The sequence below is a fragment of the Rhincodon typus genome, chromosome 18 (genome assembly GCF_021869965.1).
Source record: "Rhincodon typus isolate 14 chromosome 18, sRhiTyp1.1, whole genome shotgun sequence".
Classification (NCBI taxonomy): domain Eukaryota; kingdom Metazoa; phylum Chordata; class Chondrichthyes; order Orectolobiformes; family Rhincodontidae; genus Rhincodon; species Rhincodon typus.
The window spans coordinates 55,648,702-55,664,169 of NC_063349.1; the positions used below are offsets into that span (position 1 = coordinate 55,648,702).

General features: G+C 42.4%; 1 protein-coding gene across 2 annotated transcripts; it reads right to left on the reverse strand.

The window, feature by feature from the left end:
• Window positions 1-3,813: 3,813 nt before the first annotated feature.
• On the reverse strand, window positions 3,814-14,957 carry igf1 (insulin-like growth factor 1). 2 transcript variants are annotated; one of them, XM_048607551.1, is made up of 4 exons: window positions 14,577-14,957; window positions 12,254-12,410; window positions 5,823-5,953; window positions 3,814-4,946 (listed from the first exon to the last, which is right to left on the reverse strand). In XM_048607551.1, exons 1-4 carry the CDS (start codon window positions 14,634-14,636, stop codon window positions 4,881-4,883), a joined length of 414 nt encoding a protein of 137 aa, XP_048463508.1. In that variant the 5' UTR covers window positions 14,637-14,957; the 3' UTR covers window positions 3,814-4,880. The 2 variants fall into 2 exon arrangements, with proteins under 2 accessions (XP_048463508.1, XP_048463507.1); XM_048607550.1 differs by having other exon boundaries at window positions 5,787-5,953.
• Between the last annotated feature and the right edge of the window lie 511 nt (window positions 14,958-15,468).

The window sequence follows — 15,468 nt, forward strand, 5'->3', positions numbered from 1 at the left end:
GGAGCTCCTTACAGTGACATGAACCAGAGACCAAGGCTACCCAATTGAATGTGTTGAATTAACTAGGTACACTCAAAGAGCAAGAGTTTCCACACTGTCCTAAATCAAACAACTCCAACAGCTTAATTTTTATCCAGTGTATCACTGTTTGTTGGATCTTAGAATCATAGAATCCCTACAGTGCAGATAGAGGCCATTCAGCCCATCAAGTCTGCACTGACCCTCTGAAGATTGCTGTGCAGTAAGTTTACCCAGCTGTATATGAAAGCAAGACAGACACCACTTTGATAAGTTTGAAGAGGTTTATTTAGCCAACCTCACAGAGGCGACAAATTGCAGACTGTAGATAATGCAAGTCAGTGTCTCATTTGAAAACTGCGGTCACAAATGGCAAGCAGGATTCTGTTTTTTGAAGTTGTTCAGAGGCTGTGGACAGCATGGCATACTCATTGCCCATTGAAAGTTGGTATTGGTGGGTCTATTTCTTGATTTTGTGGATTGTTAGGGCATTTTCCAAAGTCAAGGGACCAGAGATGCATATAAACCAACCCAGGAAAGGATGACTAGTTGCCTTTTCTGAAGCACAGCAGTGAATCTGCCAGTATTTTATAGAAATCCAATAATTTTATGATCCTCAAATACTTCCTTAGTTTCAGTTCCGAGATTACCTGGACATCAATTTCAATGGATAAACATGGATTAACATGTTTTCAGGTGAGTAATCTGAAACCCAAAATATTTTTTAAAAAAATTAATTTTCTTCTCACTGTGAAATCAAAAGTAAGTTTACTGATGGCGAACATTTATCTTCTGCCTAAACAAATTTTACTACAGCAAACCAACTGAAGAACCTAACCTGCATTGGATTGAAAGGGTGAACAGAGTATAGTGATACCAATACCTCTATTCAAATGGCATTGCAAGTTAATGAAAGTTACATATTATGGTAGACCTTCATTATCATGGAAAGGGCAGTAGTCTAGTTGTTGTTATATTTTCACACACTGTCCTTAGATAATAATCTGAGGGTTCACATTGATTACCTGTCCCACCAACTCTTTCCATCAAATGCTCCAAGAATTGAAATGTAATTCTAATGACTCTATTACAATAAGACAAGCAGGTATAGGGCTCCTGTGGTGCACTGGTAATCCACAGAATCCCTACAGGGTGGAAACAAGTCACCTAGCCCAAAGAGTCCACACCAACCCTTCAAAGACCCATCCCCCTGCAACCCCACATCTCCCACGACCAACTCACCTAACCTACATATCCCTGAATACTATGTGCCGCCCAGTGTCTCTACCCGTGAGCCAGGAGGTCTGGGTTCACGTCCCACCTGCTCGAGAGCTGTGTAAGCACATCTCTGAACAGGTTGATGAGGAAATTATTCAAAAGAAGCATGAGAAAATGACACACTTACCTCTGTGCATCATGCAATTTTGAATTGTCACAGTTTTAAGTCAGCCGCAGTTCAAGGGATAAAGGCTTCTGCCTTCTTACAGTCAAGCAGCCTTGCCAGCAATACCCAGAACATAAGAACTATTTGGGAAAACAAAAGTGCATATACTAGGGAGGAACAATATCCAGGAAAGGATTCCTAAAAAACAACAGTTGCAGCTTTAATGGAGTTTTTTGAGATAATATAAAAGCTAATTGTTCTCTGCCATTCTGCCCGAGTGCAGGATCTGGATAATAAGACGACATTGACCAAAATTGTTCACTGTGAAAACTATGTTTGCTGCATGTGTTCTCAGAAGATGTTGGCTGGTTTGTTACACAAAATTTAAGGTCAAGTACTTGGTAAATAAATGACATAGTAGCACCTTCATACTGAACATACTTTGTAAGTAACGCCTTGTAAATAAAGTACATCCCCAGCACCATGTAAAATGGTTAAGTTCAAAATGTGAAATCACCCATTTTGGCCACACAGTGAAAACCATTAAAAAATTTACTTTAACTTCAATTTCAGATTTGGCAGTTGTGTTTTTTTTCTTAAATGGGATGTGGGAAAAGCCAGCAATTTTTGCCCATCCCTAATTGCCCTGGAACTGAGCGGCCATTTCAGAGGACAGTTAAGAGTCAACACATTGTCTTAACTTCTCTGCCTATTTAGTCCTTGCATGTTCTTCACCAGATTGTGCCTTGTCTGCTGCTTGCTAAACTATAATTACTGTAAATACCCATAAAGAGTACCTATTTAAGATGTATCTTGCGCAGAAAATTGAACAATAATATAGAAACACAATTCAAGATACTATGATCCACAGATACATTCTACAGTGACAACCTGCAATGAATGGTGGTGATCATTGAGTTTGCAATGCAACTAATATGTGGTGAGAAGATTGTGGTAATCATGGGAAGGATTTAAAGGATGAAAAGGGATGTCCAACAGATGTTGTAAAGTGGGTTTGCAATGAGCCAGTGGTTACATACCATGTAAAATGGTAGATTATCCATTCACTATTTATGTAAACCAATTATAGCTGTCCTTCACACAAAAAACTTTATATCTAAACCCTAAACTGGACACTCATCCAAGTCATAATGGTCTTGCCTTGAGTGCAGAATCATAATGGGACTGGAGTGCTCCAGAGGCCTGGGCTAATGATGTGAATTCAAATCCCACCATGTCAACTAGTGAGTTACAGTTCAATTCATTAAATAAATCTGGAGCAGTAAGCTAGTTTTAGTGACAATAATCATAAATTACTGTAAAATCCCATCTGATTCACTGATTTCCTATTGGGAAGGAAGTCTATTGTCTTTGTCTGGATTTGATTTACATGTAACTCCCATACCACAATAATATTGTAGACTCTTGATTGCAGTGTAGTGGAAATGAATGTTTTCCCTGCATATTATGGCTTTAAGTTGGAAAGAAGGTTGACCAATTGAGTATTGGTGATATTTTCTAATACTGCTTCTATGAGTACAAATACGCAGATGTCAAAACAAATGCAGAAAATAAAGTTACTACGTGACTGCATCAGCTAATAAATGAGTTGGAGAGCACAGAAAAGGAGCTCCTGAAATCCAAAAAGCAGTCCCCAATAATTAAAAGCCCTTAACAAATTCTCAAGAAAGGCCCCAAGAAAAGATTATTTTGACTCCTGCCCAGCACCAAGGAAGATGGTTACAGTTGTCAAAGGCCAATTATCTCAGCTCCAGGACATCTCTGCAGGAGTTCCTCAGGCTAGTGTTCTCGGCCCAACCATCTTCAGCTGCTTCATCAATGACCCTCCCTCCATCATAAGGTCAGAAGGGGGATGTTTGCTTATGATTACACAGTGTTCAATTGCATTGACAACTCCTCAAATAATAAAGCACAGAATTGTTACAGTGCAGAATGAGACAACTTAGCCTATCATCTCCATGCTGGCTCCCAACTGGTCCCACTTCCCTACCGTTTCTTTTTCTCTTCTTCAGATGACTATCTGAAGCGGTCTGTGTTCCTGTTGGTGTAAAACTAGGACAATATTCACACTTGGGCTGATAAATAGTAAATGATATTTGCATCACTCAAACACTGAATAAGGACCATTTCCAACCATAGAGAAAATCTAACCATCATCACTTTCATTCCTGCAATGTGTCACACAATTATGTGATCTAAAAGTTCACCAAATCTTACCAGATCATAGGGCTGCGTTCTCATTGGAGAGAGATAACTGGTGGTAGTTTAAACTGAGGGTCACCACACCTCAGGCCAGTCCTTGACAATAACAGCCAGTGTGAGAATTGAACCACTGGCATCACAAACCAGCTGTCCAGCTAACTGAGTTAACTAACTCTCTATGGCCTGTTTCTGTGCTGGAAACTCAATGTAATCCTACTCTTCAGATAAAGGTTGGAAGAAGTAGTTCATTAAAAAAATTGTTATTGTCACATTATAAGGGGAACAGGGTGAAGTCCTGCTCTTAAAATGCAGACTTGCTAAAGGTGGAGATGAAGCTACAAAATCCTGATTTAGAATAGTGTGATCCTTGTGCAAACTTCAAGTTTAAAAAATTACAGTTTCTTAGCAACAAAATACCGAGGGGTCAGAGACCTTACTGTACTGATTGAAATCCTGGGTTATCAGTGGAATTGTATCAGATTGTATTCCGTAATCTTACGGTATCTGCAGTTACAAAAATCAACACACTCAAGTGTGCAAATATTGAAAGTAACTGTAACTTGGCTTGCATTTTTGTTATATAGCCAAATGACCTTACTGCCACGCATCCATGCCACAACTGCATACAAGTTGCAATTGAAGCCACAGCCTCAACGTATCACCATCACTTGCCCTCCCCAAACCTAGCACAGCCCATCCTGGATGAAAACGCAAATGCTAATTTGCTGCAGCCCAATGTAAATAGAATGAATTTTTTTGATTTTGCAAACCTGCTACTGATATGTACATTAGTGTCCTGCACAGTCAACCATGAATCCAGCACCATCTATGATTACAATTAGCTTCTTAATAAGGAAATATGTCACAATCTTTGGTTGCAAGTTAAATTGAAATCTGTTTCTTAGTCTCTGGCCCTCTAATGATCCACACAAATGCAATTGATCAACTCATCGTCGGCTTTGGACATTTGGATGTAACACTCCTGCCGGGAAAGACGTTGTTCTCTTGTAGCAAGAATCCATTCAAAAACCTTCTATGTATCCCCCAGCCCACAACAAAACTCTGGAATTCTGACAAGGCAGCAAAAAAATTGTGCTTTCCATAAGAAGAGTTCACTCAATAACAGATCTGTCTTGTTGACTTGTGAGCAGTGTGTGACTCTGATTGTTGAAAGTTATTTCGCTTTGCAGTGAGCCCACACCAGTGTTATCCTGGGACACGTTCGCCACTGATCCCATCTTCCTTGCCTACTCGCTCAGATTCGGGAATTACGCTGGATACTGCTGGCATTAGCCCGGTTGGGATTCCTCCACGCATTCTCCTGTAACAGAGCAAGAAAGAATAACACTGAGCTGTAAAACTTAAAGCATTAATCACTGAGGTGCATTTAATCTGAGATTCAAAAACAACCATTTGGATTAATGTGCACAAAAGTGCTACAAGGAGGTATTAGCCAAGAGAAAGGGAGAGTTCAAAGGAAATGATATGAGCACAGGTAAACAAAAACCTGGTCAAAATGTTTCGTTTCTAAAGAGCATCTTAAGAAAGAGATATAGAGGGGCAAAGAGGTTTAGGCAGAATATTTCAGAGCCTGGGGTCCACACAGCTGCCAAAGATGGAACGTAAGAGCTTGGGGATTTGCAAGAGGCAGGAGCTAGAGGAACATCTGCTTCAGTTATACAGGTTTACGTATGTGACCACATCACAAGCCAAACCAATGAAGTTATTTGAATATGAGGATGAAAATTTAAATGTGATGGGTTGCTTACACAGTAGCCAATGTAAGTCAACAAAGATTTGGAGAGGGGTGGGGGTAGGATTGGTTTTCAAGTGGGTGGAAGATGGTAGACCTTCCAAAGGAGCATTGGAATCGTCAAGGCCAGAGGCAGCAAATGCAGCAATGAGCTGGGGTCGAGATACAATGGAAATGATGATACTTTCCTTTGTGACTGAGGAGATGGGAGTTCAGAATCTCCATCCCCAGTCCAGGTTTTCAAACAGGCTGAGGCAGTGGCTGGGATTGGGCAGTGAAATCAATGGAGAGTTTGTGGTTGGGAATGAAGACAGTTGTTTCTTACACTTGAGACAATGGATTTGCAGGATCTTGCGATGACTATGGTGAGGAGGTGAGGGCAATGGGTAAGATATGACCTTTCCTTACCCTCTGTCCTTTCTCAGTGTGATGTTGGATACGTACGGGGCCAGTTGCTCGCTGGGGCTTTGCGCAGTACATCTCGAGCAACTTAAGATCACAGCTCTGGAAGCAGCACTCATCCACAATCCCTCTGTGTGGCCGCCTGACATTTGACCTGTAGCCTGTGGGTTTGTCTGTGTGAGCAAAAATACTTTCATTTAGTCCTACTCTCCGTATGATCCCCAGGCTGCTGAGACCCTAAAGAAGGTGCAAAACTGATTTACAACAGCAACATCAGAATAGAAAGCTCATATTTTACCAGGAAACTCACTCAAAAGGTTGGGGGAACTATTTAGGAAAATGGAATGCTCAGATTTTATTGCAACATTGTTTTTTGTTAAATTGAAAGTCATCTTTAACATAATGCAGCCTGTTCTCACTTGTGAGGAAGAACAATGCCAAAGGAAAATACGTAAGATCATCATCGATAAATCCAATAGGGATTCAGGAAAATCTTCTTTTCTTAGAGAACAGTGAGAAGATGGAACTTGCTCCCACAGGGAGTGGTTGAGGGGGGCAGTATGGACCCTCTGAGGGTGCATTTGGAGACAATATTTCCTTTTGTGAGTGACTATAAGACCGGGGGATCATAATTAAAAATAAGAGATTGCCTATTCAAAGTAGAGATGAGAAGACTTTTTTTTTCCTCACAGCGGGCCATGGGTCTTTGGAAATCTCTTCCTCAAAAGGTACTAGAAGCAGATCTTTGAATCAATTTAAGGCAGAGGTGAATAAATTCTTGGTAAGCAAGAGGGTGAAAGGTTATGGGGCAGGCAGGAATGTGGAGTAATCAGATCAGACATCTTGTTGAATGGCAGGTCAGGCTCAAGGGGCCGAATGGCCTACTCCTGCTCTTAACTTGTGTGTTCATAAATGTCGAAGGGAAAGCTGGATAAACACAGAGAGAAAGGAAGATAAAGTAGGTGGGAAGAGGCTGGTGTGGGGTTTAAACAAAAGCACAGATCAAAGGTGTCATGTGGCCTGTTTCTGTGGTATAGACCGAATGCAGTTCTATACTTGTATAAAATTATGTGTAATATTTATAATGCATATATTTTCACATTGAGGAAGGAAAGTTTCTCTAACCAGCTGACATTTGGAAACCCAGCAACCCTTATGATTTGATGCATCACTCGAGACCCTGGTCATAGCACACAGGCTGAGAACTTTGGGCTTGGATCCATGGGCTTGAAGTCTCAAGGAGAATGATCGATGCCAAAAAAAATACATTTGGCAGGAGAAATGCTGTGTTGTACAAAATCTAACGTTGGAAAGGAAACATGCTTTTGTCAACGTTTCAGATATGTTCGTTCATCCACTTCGAAAAGGGTTGGAGATATGGTGAATAACTGGTTTAACCATTCCCTGCCAGATCTGGCTGGACCACATACAACCCTATCAGGTCCTGTTCTCCTTTGCCAAAACCATGACTTGTCCAGAATCAACCTGGAATGTAAAGATATTCCCAACTTCCCTTCAACCCCAAACTGTCCTCTTAGAAACAGAAATTGCTGGAGAAACTCTGCAGGTCTGGCAGCATCTCTAGACAGAAAACAGAGTTAACATTTTGAATCCAGTGACCCTCCTTCAGAAATCTTCAATATTTTTCCCTGTTCCTTTCTAGCTCCAACAAAAAGGGTTATGAGCTTCTGCTCTTCTTCATCACAGAGATTAGAACTATCCACTAGCAGACCCTCCGTTTCCCTAGCCACTGGACCAGACTTGTTCCAAGGCTCCCTGTTGCCCTTGCCCTGAACTTGCATCTTTCTCTACTTTCTCTCCCATCTTCCCTAAAGGCCCCTTTGTATCCTGTCAAGTAGACCCACCTCCTGCTTCCTAGATGGTGTTGAATGTTGCTGGAGCTGCATTCATCCAGGCAAGTGGGGAGTATTCCATCACACTCCTAACTTGTGCCTTGTAGATGGTGAACAAGATTTGGGGAGTCAGGAAGTGGGTTATCTGCTGCAGAATTCATAACCTCTGACCTGGTTTCGCAGCCACAGTATCTATATGGCCAATGCAGTTGAGTTTCTAGTCAATGGTAACCCCAAGGATTTTCATTGTGGAGAATTACTCCACATTACATTGAATGTCAAGAGATGATGGTTTGATTCTCTCGTTGGAGATAGTCCTCAATTGGCACTTATGTTGTGTGCATACTATTGGCCCTTGTCAACTCATTGCTGGTTCTTGTCCAGGGCTTTCTGCATTTGGACACCGTCCCCTCAGTATCTGAGAGGTGGTGAATGGTACAAAAACAGAAGTTGCTGGAAACAGACCTGCTGAGCTTTTCCAGCAATTTCTGTTTTTGGTTCTGATTTACAGCATCTGCAGTTTAAGTGGTGAATGGTGCTGAACATTGTGCAATCTTCAGCGAATATCCTGACTTCTGACCTGATGAGGGAGGAAAGGTCATTGATGAAGCAGTTTGGTCAAATGTGATCTTGATGTCAAGTGCTGTCACTCTCACCTCCCCTCTGGAATTCAGCTCTTTTGTCCATGTTTGAACCAAGCCTGTAATGAGGTCAGGAGCTGAGTGGCCCTGCAGAACGCAAACTGGGCGTCACTGAGCAAGTTATTGCTGAGCAGTTTGATAGCGCTGTTACTGACACCTTCCATCACTTTACTGATGGTCAAGAGTAGACTGATGGGCCAGTAGTTGGCTGGGTTGGATTTGTCCAACGTTTTGTGTACAGGACATAGCCGGGCAATTTTCTACATTGTTAGGTAAATGTCAGTATTGTAAATGTACTGGAACAGCTTGACTAGGGGAACAGCAGGTTCTGGAGCACAAGCCTTCAGTACTATTGCCAGAAAGTTGTCAGGATCCATAGCCTTTGCAATATGCAGTGCCTCCAATCATTTCTTGATATCATGTGGACTAAAATAATGAGGGTGAAGACCAGCATCTGTGAGGCTGTGGGCGTGGGGAGATGGATGGAGTGGGCTGAATAGCCTACGTCATTGCTATAAGATGCAATGGTAAAGTGTGAATGATAAAAGTCCCAGGTCCACCTTGTTCACCTTCTCTGATCTTGGTTGAAAGTGATACAATGGAAATGAATCATTGACCAATCACAGTGATCAATTTCTATCAATGAGTTTACAGCAGATCCAGACATGAGTTGAGGAAACTCTCAGCTTTGAGAACCAGAATTCCAATGTTACCTGCTCCTTATCATCAGATCTTTCAACACAATCAGCATTCGTCATTCCTAAATTCGAAACTCCTGGTATTATTGTGAGGATCTCATACCAACGCAGCACGGTTCTGACATCAGTTACAGTCTGAACCATTTAATCACATTTTGACACAAGGGGTTGATTGATCCCAGTGTACAAATGTAGAAATAGGAGCAGGAGGAGATCATTTGGCCTGCTGGGTGTGATTCTGCCATTTGGTACGATTGTGTCTGATCTTGGGTTTCAACTCTACTTCCTGCCCTCTCCCCATATCCATCAGTTCCTGGAGGGGCCAGAAATCTACCTCATCCAGTATTTAAAATGGTAGAGCAGCATGAACCTCTGGGGTGTAGAATTCCAAACATGTCCAATCCTTTCAGTGATGTTAACAGGAAAAGACAGAACAGGTAAAGATAAAGCATTTCCACTGGTTAGGGATTCTAGAACTAGGGGCACTGTCTGAGAATTAGGGTCAGACCATTCAGGAGAGATTTTAGGAAGCAGTTCAACACACAAAGGGTGGGAGATGTTTGGAACTCTCTTCCACTAACAACAGTTGATGCTGGATCAGTTGTTAATTTTAAATCTGAGGTAGATAATAATTTGCTTAACAAAAGCTTAAGGGAAATGGGCCAAAGGCAGGTATATGGAGTTACGCCACAAATCAGCCACAATAAAGTCATAGAATCATGGAGATATACAGCATGGAAACAGATACCTTGATCCAAATCGTCCATGCCAATCAGATTTCCTATTTAAATCTGGTCCCATTTGCCAGCATTTGGCCCATATCCCTCTAAGCCCTTCCTATTCACGCACACACCCAGATGCCTTTTAAATGCTGTAATTGTACCAGCCTCCACCACTTCCTCTGGCACCTCATTCCATACACACATCACCCTCTGCGTGAAAAAGTTGCCCATTTTAAAATCTTTCCCCTGTCACCTTAAACCTATGTTCTCTAGTTTTGGACTTCCCCACCTCTGGGGAAAAGACCTTGTCTATTTACCCTATCCATGCCCCTCATGATTTTATAAACCTCTATAAGGTCACCCCTCAGCCCCTGATGCTCTGGGAAAACAGCCCCAGTCTGTTCAACCTCTCCCTATAGCTCACACCCTGGCAACATCCTTGTAAATCTTTTCTGAATCATTTCTAGATTTACAACTTCCTTCCTATAGGAGGTAGATCACAACTGCATGCAATACTCCAAAAGTGGCCAAACCAATGTCTTGTAGAGCCGCAATGTGACCTACCAACTCCGATACTCAATGCACTGACCAACAAAGGTAAGCAAACCAAACGCTTTCTTCACTATCCCATCTACCTGCAATTCCACTTTCAAGGAACTATGAACCTATGCTCCAAGGTCTCTTTGTTCAGCGGCACTCCCCAGGACTGTACCATTAAGTGTATAAGTCCTGTCCTGATTTGCATTTCCACAACGCAGCACCTTATTTTTGTCTAAATTAAACCCCATCTGCCACTCCTTGGCCCATTGGCCCATCTGATCAAGATCCCATTGTACTCTGAGGTAACTTTCTTCACCGTCCACTACACCTCCAATTTTAGTGTCATCTGCAAACTTACTAACCATACCTCCTATGTTCACATCCAAATCACTTGTTTAAATGATAAAAAGTAGTGAACCCAGCACTGATCCTTGTGGTACATCGCTGGTCACAGGCCTCCACTCTGAAAAGCAACTCTCCACCACCGCCTTCTGTCTTCTACTTTTGAACCAGTTCTGTATCCAAATGGCTAGTTCTCCCCATATTCCGTGTGATCTAATCTTACTAACCAGTCTTCCATGCGGAATCTTGTCAAATGCCTTGCTGAAGTCCATACAGACAAAGCCCACTGCTCTTCCTTCATTAATTTTCTTCATCACTTCTTCAAAAAGCTCAATCAAGTTAGTGAGATTTCCCACGCACAAAGCCATGCTGACTATCCTTAATCAGTCCTTGCCTTTCCAAATACATGTAAATCTTGTTCCTCAGGATACCCTCCAACAACTTGCCCACCACGAATGTGAGGCTCACCAGTCTATAGTTCCCTAGCTTTTCCGTACCATCTTTCTTAAATAGTGGCACCACGTTTGCCAACCTTCAGTTTTTTGGCATCTCACCTGTGGCTATCAATGATACAAATATCTCAGCAAGTGGCCCAGCAAGCACTTCCCGAGCTTCCCACAGGGTTCTAGGGTACACCTGATTAGGTCCCCGGGATCTATGCACCTTTATGATCTCATTGAAAGTTGAATGGTCTACTCTGATTCCTATGTTCCAAAGTAATTTCTCCTCATCTCAGTCCTAACGAGACTGTGCCACGTGCTTTTATAAACACAGGAACAGGAGGAAGCCATTCAGTCCCTTTGAGCCTGTTCTATTATTGTAGATCATGGTTTATCAGTAACCTCAACACACTACCCCTGTATCCCTTAATGGCATGAGTAACTCAAAATCCATTGATTCCTGTCTTGAACTTGCTCAATGATTGAGCTTCCATAGACAGTCCCAATAATCCACTGGTTTCTGATTGAAGAAATTCCTCTTCACCTCAGTCCTTTATCCTGAGGCTGTTTCCCTGGTTGTAGATCCCAACATAGAGTCATACAGCACAGAAACAGACCTTTCGGTCCAACCAGTCCATGCCAAACATAATCCCAAACTAATCAAGTTCCACCTGCTTGCTCCTGGCCCATATCCCTCCCCTTCCCTATTCATGTACTCATCCAAATGTCTTTTAAACATTGTAACTGTACCCACATCCACCATTTCCTCAGGAAGTTCAAATCACACACGAACCACCCTCTGTGTAAAATAATTGCCCCTCATGTCTTTTTTAAATCTCTCTCTTCTCACTTTAACAGAGGAAACATCCTTTCAGCATCTACGCTGCCCATCCTTTTAAAATTATAGCAACTTCAATGAAACCACCTCTCATTCTTCGAAAATCGAAGGGAATACAGGCTCAGTCTCCTCACACTCTCCTCAGTGGACTATCCCAATCTTTCTTCCTAGGATTTTGTCTGGTAAGCCTGTCTTTCTCTCCTTGGTGAGTGTATCCTACCTCAGTTAAGGGGATCTGAGCTTCACACAGTACTCCAGGTGTGGTCTCACCGAGTCTCTATACAGGATCGAAGCAAGACATTGTTGGATTCTCAGAGCATCGGAAACAATCTCTTAATATCCACCCGCTCAATCCCTTCAGAATCTGATACATCAAAGAGAAGATGGCTGTAAACCTACTGAAATAGAAGCCTCGGTCGCCACACACAAACTGGAGAGCATCCACCAGTTCTGCCCCACACAGTGTCTCTGGGCTAGCATTCACCCCGCTCAGCGTCAGCACACACAGCGTCAGGTAGAAGAGGTGAGGGTAGGAGATGAGACAAATCCTGACAACCTGTGGAAGGAATGAAAGATAACTGCTATTGAAATCTGGGCCAATATGTCATTCATGCTTTCTTAATGCAGCGTTTAGTTTCTCTCCACACACTATCAGCCCTGATGAGGAGTTAGCTATGGCTCAACGGATAGCACTGTGCCAGAGCCTTTTAGGTTCACGTCTCACTCCAGAGACTCGAGCATGTAGGCTGATGCTATCTATTCTTGGCAACCTCACCAATGCTGTGGATTCCCAGCAGGTTAGGATTTCACACCAAAGGCTTTAAAACTGGTGTATGAGATTCCTGGATGAAGTCAATCATATTGCCTTCAGCCACTTAACCCGCACGCATTATGAACACTGGTTTCTCTCGTCCCTTCACATTCATCAACCTGTTTAACAGAGACGTCAGCATTAAAGACAAACAACGCAAAGTCCATCTGCCATGTATCCCGATTTGGATACGTTCACCTCCCTAGGAATAGGAACGTACAGGGAGAAAGCTGTACGCAAAATTAAAGAGCTTAACACTTCACCAAGGGGCTCACCTCACAGAATCACAGAATTGTTAGAGCACAGCAGGAGGCCATTCAGCCCATCATGGCTGTACCAGCTCTATTACCTAGTGCTAATCTCCTGCTTTGTCTCCCCCATACCCTTGCATATTATTTCTATCCAAATAATCATCCAATGCACTTTTAAATGTCTCAGCTGAACCACATTTCCAGGCAGTGCATTCCATACCCTAAACGTTCAATGAATGAACTATTTTTGTCATGTCACCCTTGCCTCATTTTAGCATCACTTTAAATCCATTTGTTGAAGTTTAGAAAACTCTTACGCAGTTTTGTTGTGTGACATTTACCTCAGTAAAGCCCGTTAGTAGCCCAGAGTTTGCTGCAACAGGTAATTGAAAGGCAGCAGCCTGCATGTCGAGGCTTTGGCGTGTTTGTGTGACATATCACTGGATGTGTGAGGTGTTAGTATCATAGCACGGGAAAACCAGAACCCAAGTGAAGGGAATAACCAACAAAAGGTGTCTCCTTCACCAATCAAACTGCTTGGAATTAAACCGGATAAGGCTTGAGATGGAAGTGTAAATTAAATCTAGTGAATTGCAGTTGAATTAGGTACAGAAGGTGAATTAGGGAAAGCTTGGATTAAGAGAAGGGAGAAAAGATGAGACAGAACTGAAGAAAAATTTAAAAATCAAACTGTTAAAATTTCTGACAGCAATAAATTTGCTGGTGTGAAACTCGAGATTTGTGTTTATTAATTTTCAGTGCCAAAGATGGCAATCATAAGTAATTAACAGTTGTCACATTGTTAAGAGGCTACCTAAACAAGGGTCAGTTAGCTCAGTTAACTGAATGGCTGGTTTGTAATGTGCAGGCATACCAACAGCATCAGCTGAACTCCCGCACCAACTACGGTCACCATGAAGGACCCTCCTTCTCAACTTCTCCCCTCACCTGAGGTGTGGTGACCCTCATGTTAAACCATTACCAGTCATCTCTCTCTCCCTATCTAATGAGGGAGCAGCACAACGATGAGCCTACCTTGACCCTACTTAAACTAGCACTGACAGGACCTAACTTTCTGTCCAGTTAAGGTGGTATCTGCTGCACAAAAACACAAACTTCACACAGTTCAATGAATTTCAATGGTGAAACAGACAGTAAAATGTCACTTTCATGAAACTGGAAGCAGATAGCACAATTTAGACAGCAGTATGTGGAATTCCTGTTTAGTCCACATAGCATTTCCCAAAAGTGCCAATGCATATTACTAACCCCAAATTCTGCCATATTAAATAGATTTCAAGATAGCTGTCAGAAAATTGTTTTAAGGTGCGAACGTTGTTTCAAATTGCAATAATTACTCTTGGTTTGTGGGTGTTTCTTGAGGTATAAACTAATGGCCCCCGTAAACCTACCTGTAGTATAATGAGCGAGCATTAGCTCCGACTATAGTCTCTGCACCAGCTGAGATTCCTAAATGCAAACAATTGATTAAATGCTACCTCCAATCATCGAGTCCCTGGAATTTAAAGGTTAATTTGTCCAACATTCTCCCCTTAGGAAGGTCTGATGTTTACACACACACTAGGATCTGTCTCAGCTTCAGCAGCGCAGCGGGAGTTCCAGTACAGACCAAAGATGAGAGACACGAAAAAAAAATCACCTGAAAGATGTGTGCGAGGCGACAGCTGGATGCCGGAGCTGGTTTCTGAGTCTCCTCCATCACTTGTGCCTCTGCTGAGCTTCCCGTTCTGTGCCTTCACTAGCCCCAGCCCGACAAAGGCAGATACAAAGTGGAGCCCAGTTTAGTTCCGGAGTCTGAGTTTACATTGCCGGCTGTTTCACACTCAGAGCTGGGAGAATGCTGATCGATTGCGCAGTTTTTTTTAATCTGCTCCCATTTCAAGGACAGAGGAGTTTCATTTAAAGAGATTCCCCTCGATCTGACTCTCTCTCTCACGCACACACCAAACACACAGCGTCAGCTTTCCCTTCCCAAACACCACGTTGCAATCAAACACTTGAAACAAGTGAGTTTGCGAGTTCGCTTTGTCCACAGCGAATTAAACCTTGTGCCCAGTTCCATTCATGTTGTGAATTTAACCCTCTCTCTACGCACTTTCACATAAAAATACCAGAAGCCACTCGCAAACTCAGCACAGTTCAAAATCACAACTACCTTCTGGATTTTGTGAGTTTATTAAAATGCATTTAAAATTGGGTCCAAGGTAAACTTTTTTTATATCACGGATCGGCTCCATTTTTAAAAACAAAAATATATAAACACCACAAATTTCCACCTCAATGCAACTTTCTTAGAAATGTGCGCACGCGGTTAGATTTCCCGAATTGGGGAATTTTGCGAGGAGAGTGAGGTGGGAAACACTGGTCTCTTGACTGCAGACTGTGCAAGAACCGAATGCTCAGGTTTGGAGTTTGAGAGGGACTGGGGTGGGGTTTAAAAATAAACAAGTACTACTTAATCCCGACTGGGCAGTTTGTAGGGGACTGCGTGCCCTCCCCACAGGGTAGTTACAACCTGTTTTGGAGCCAGT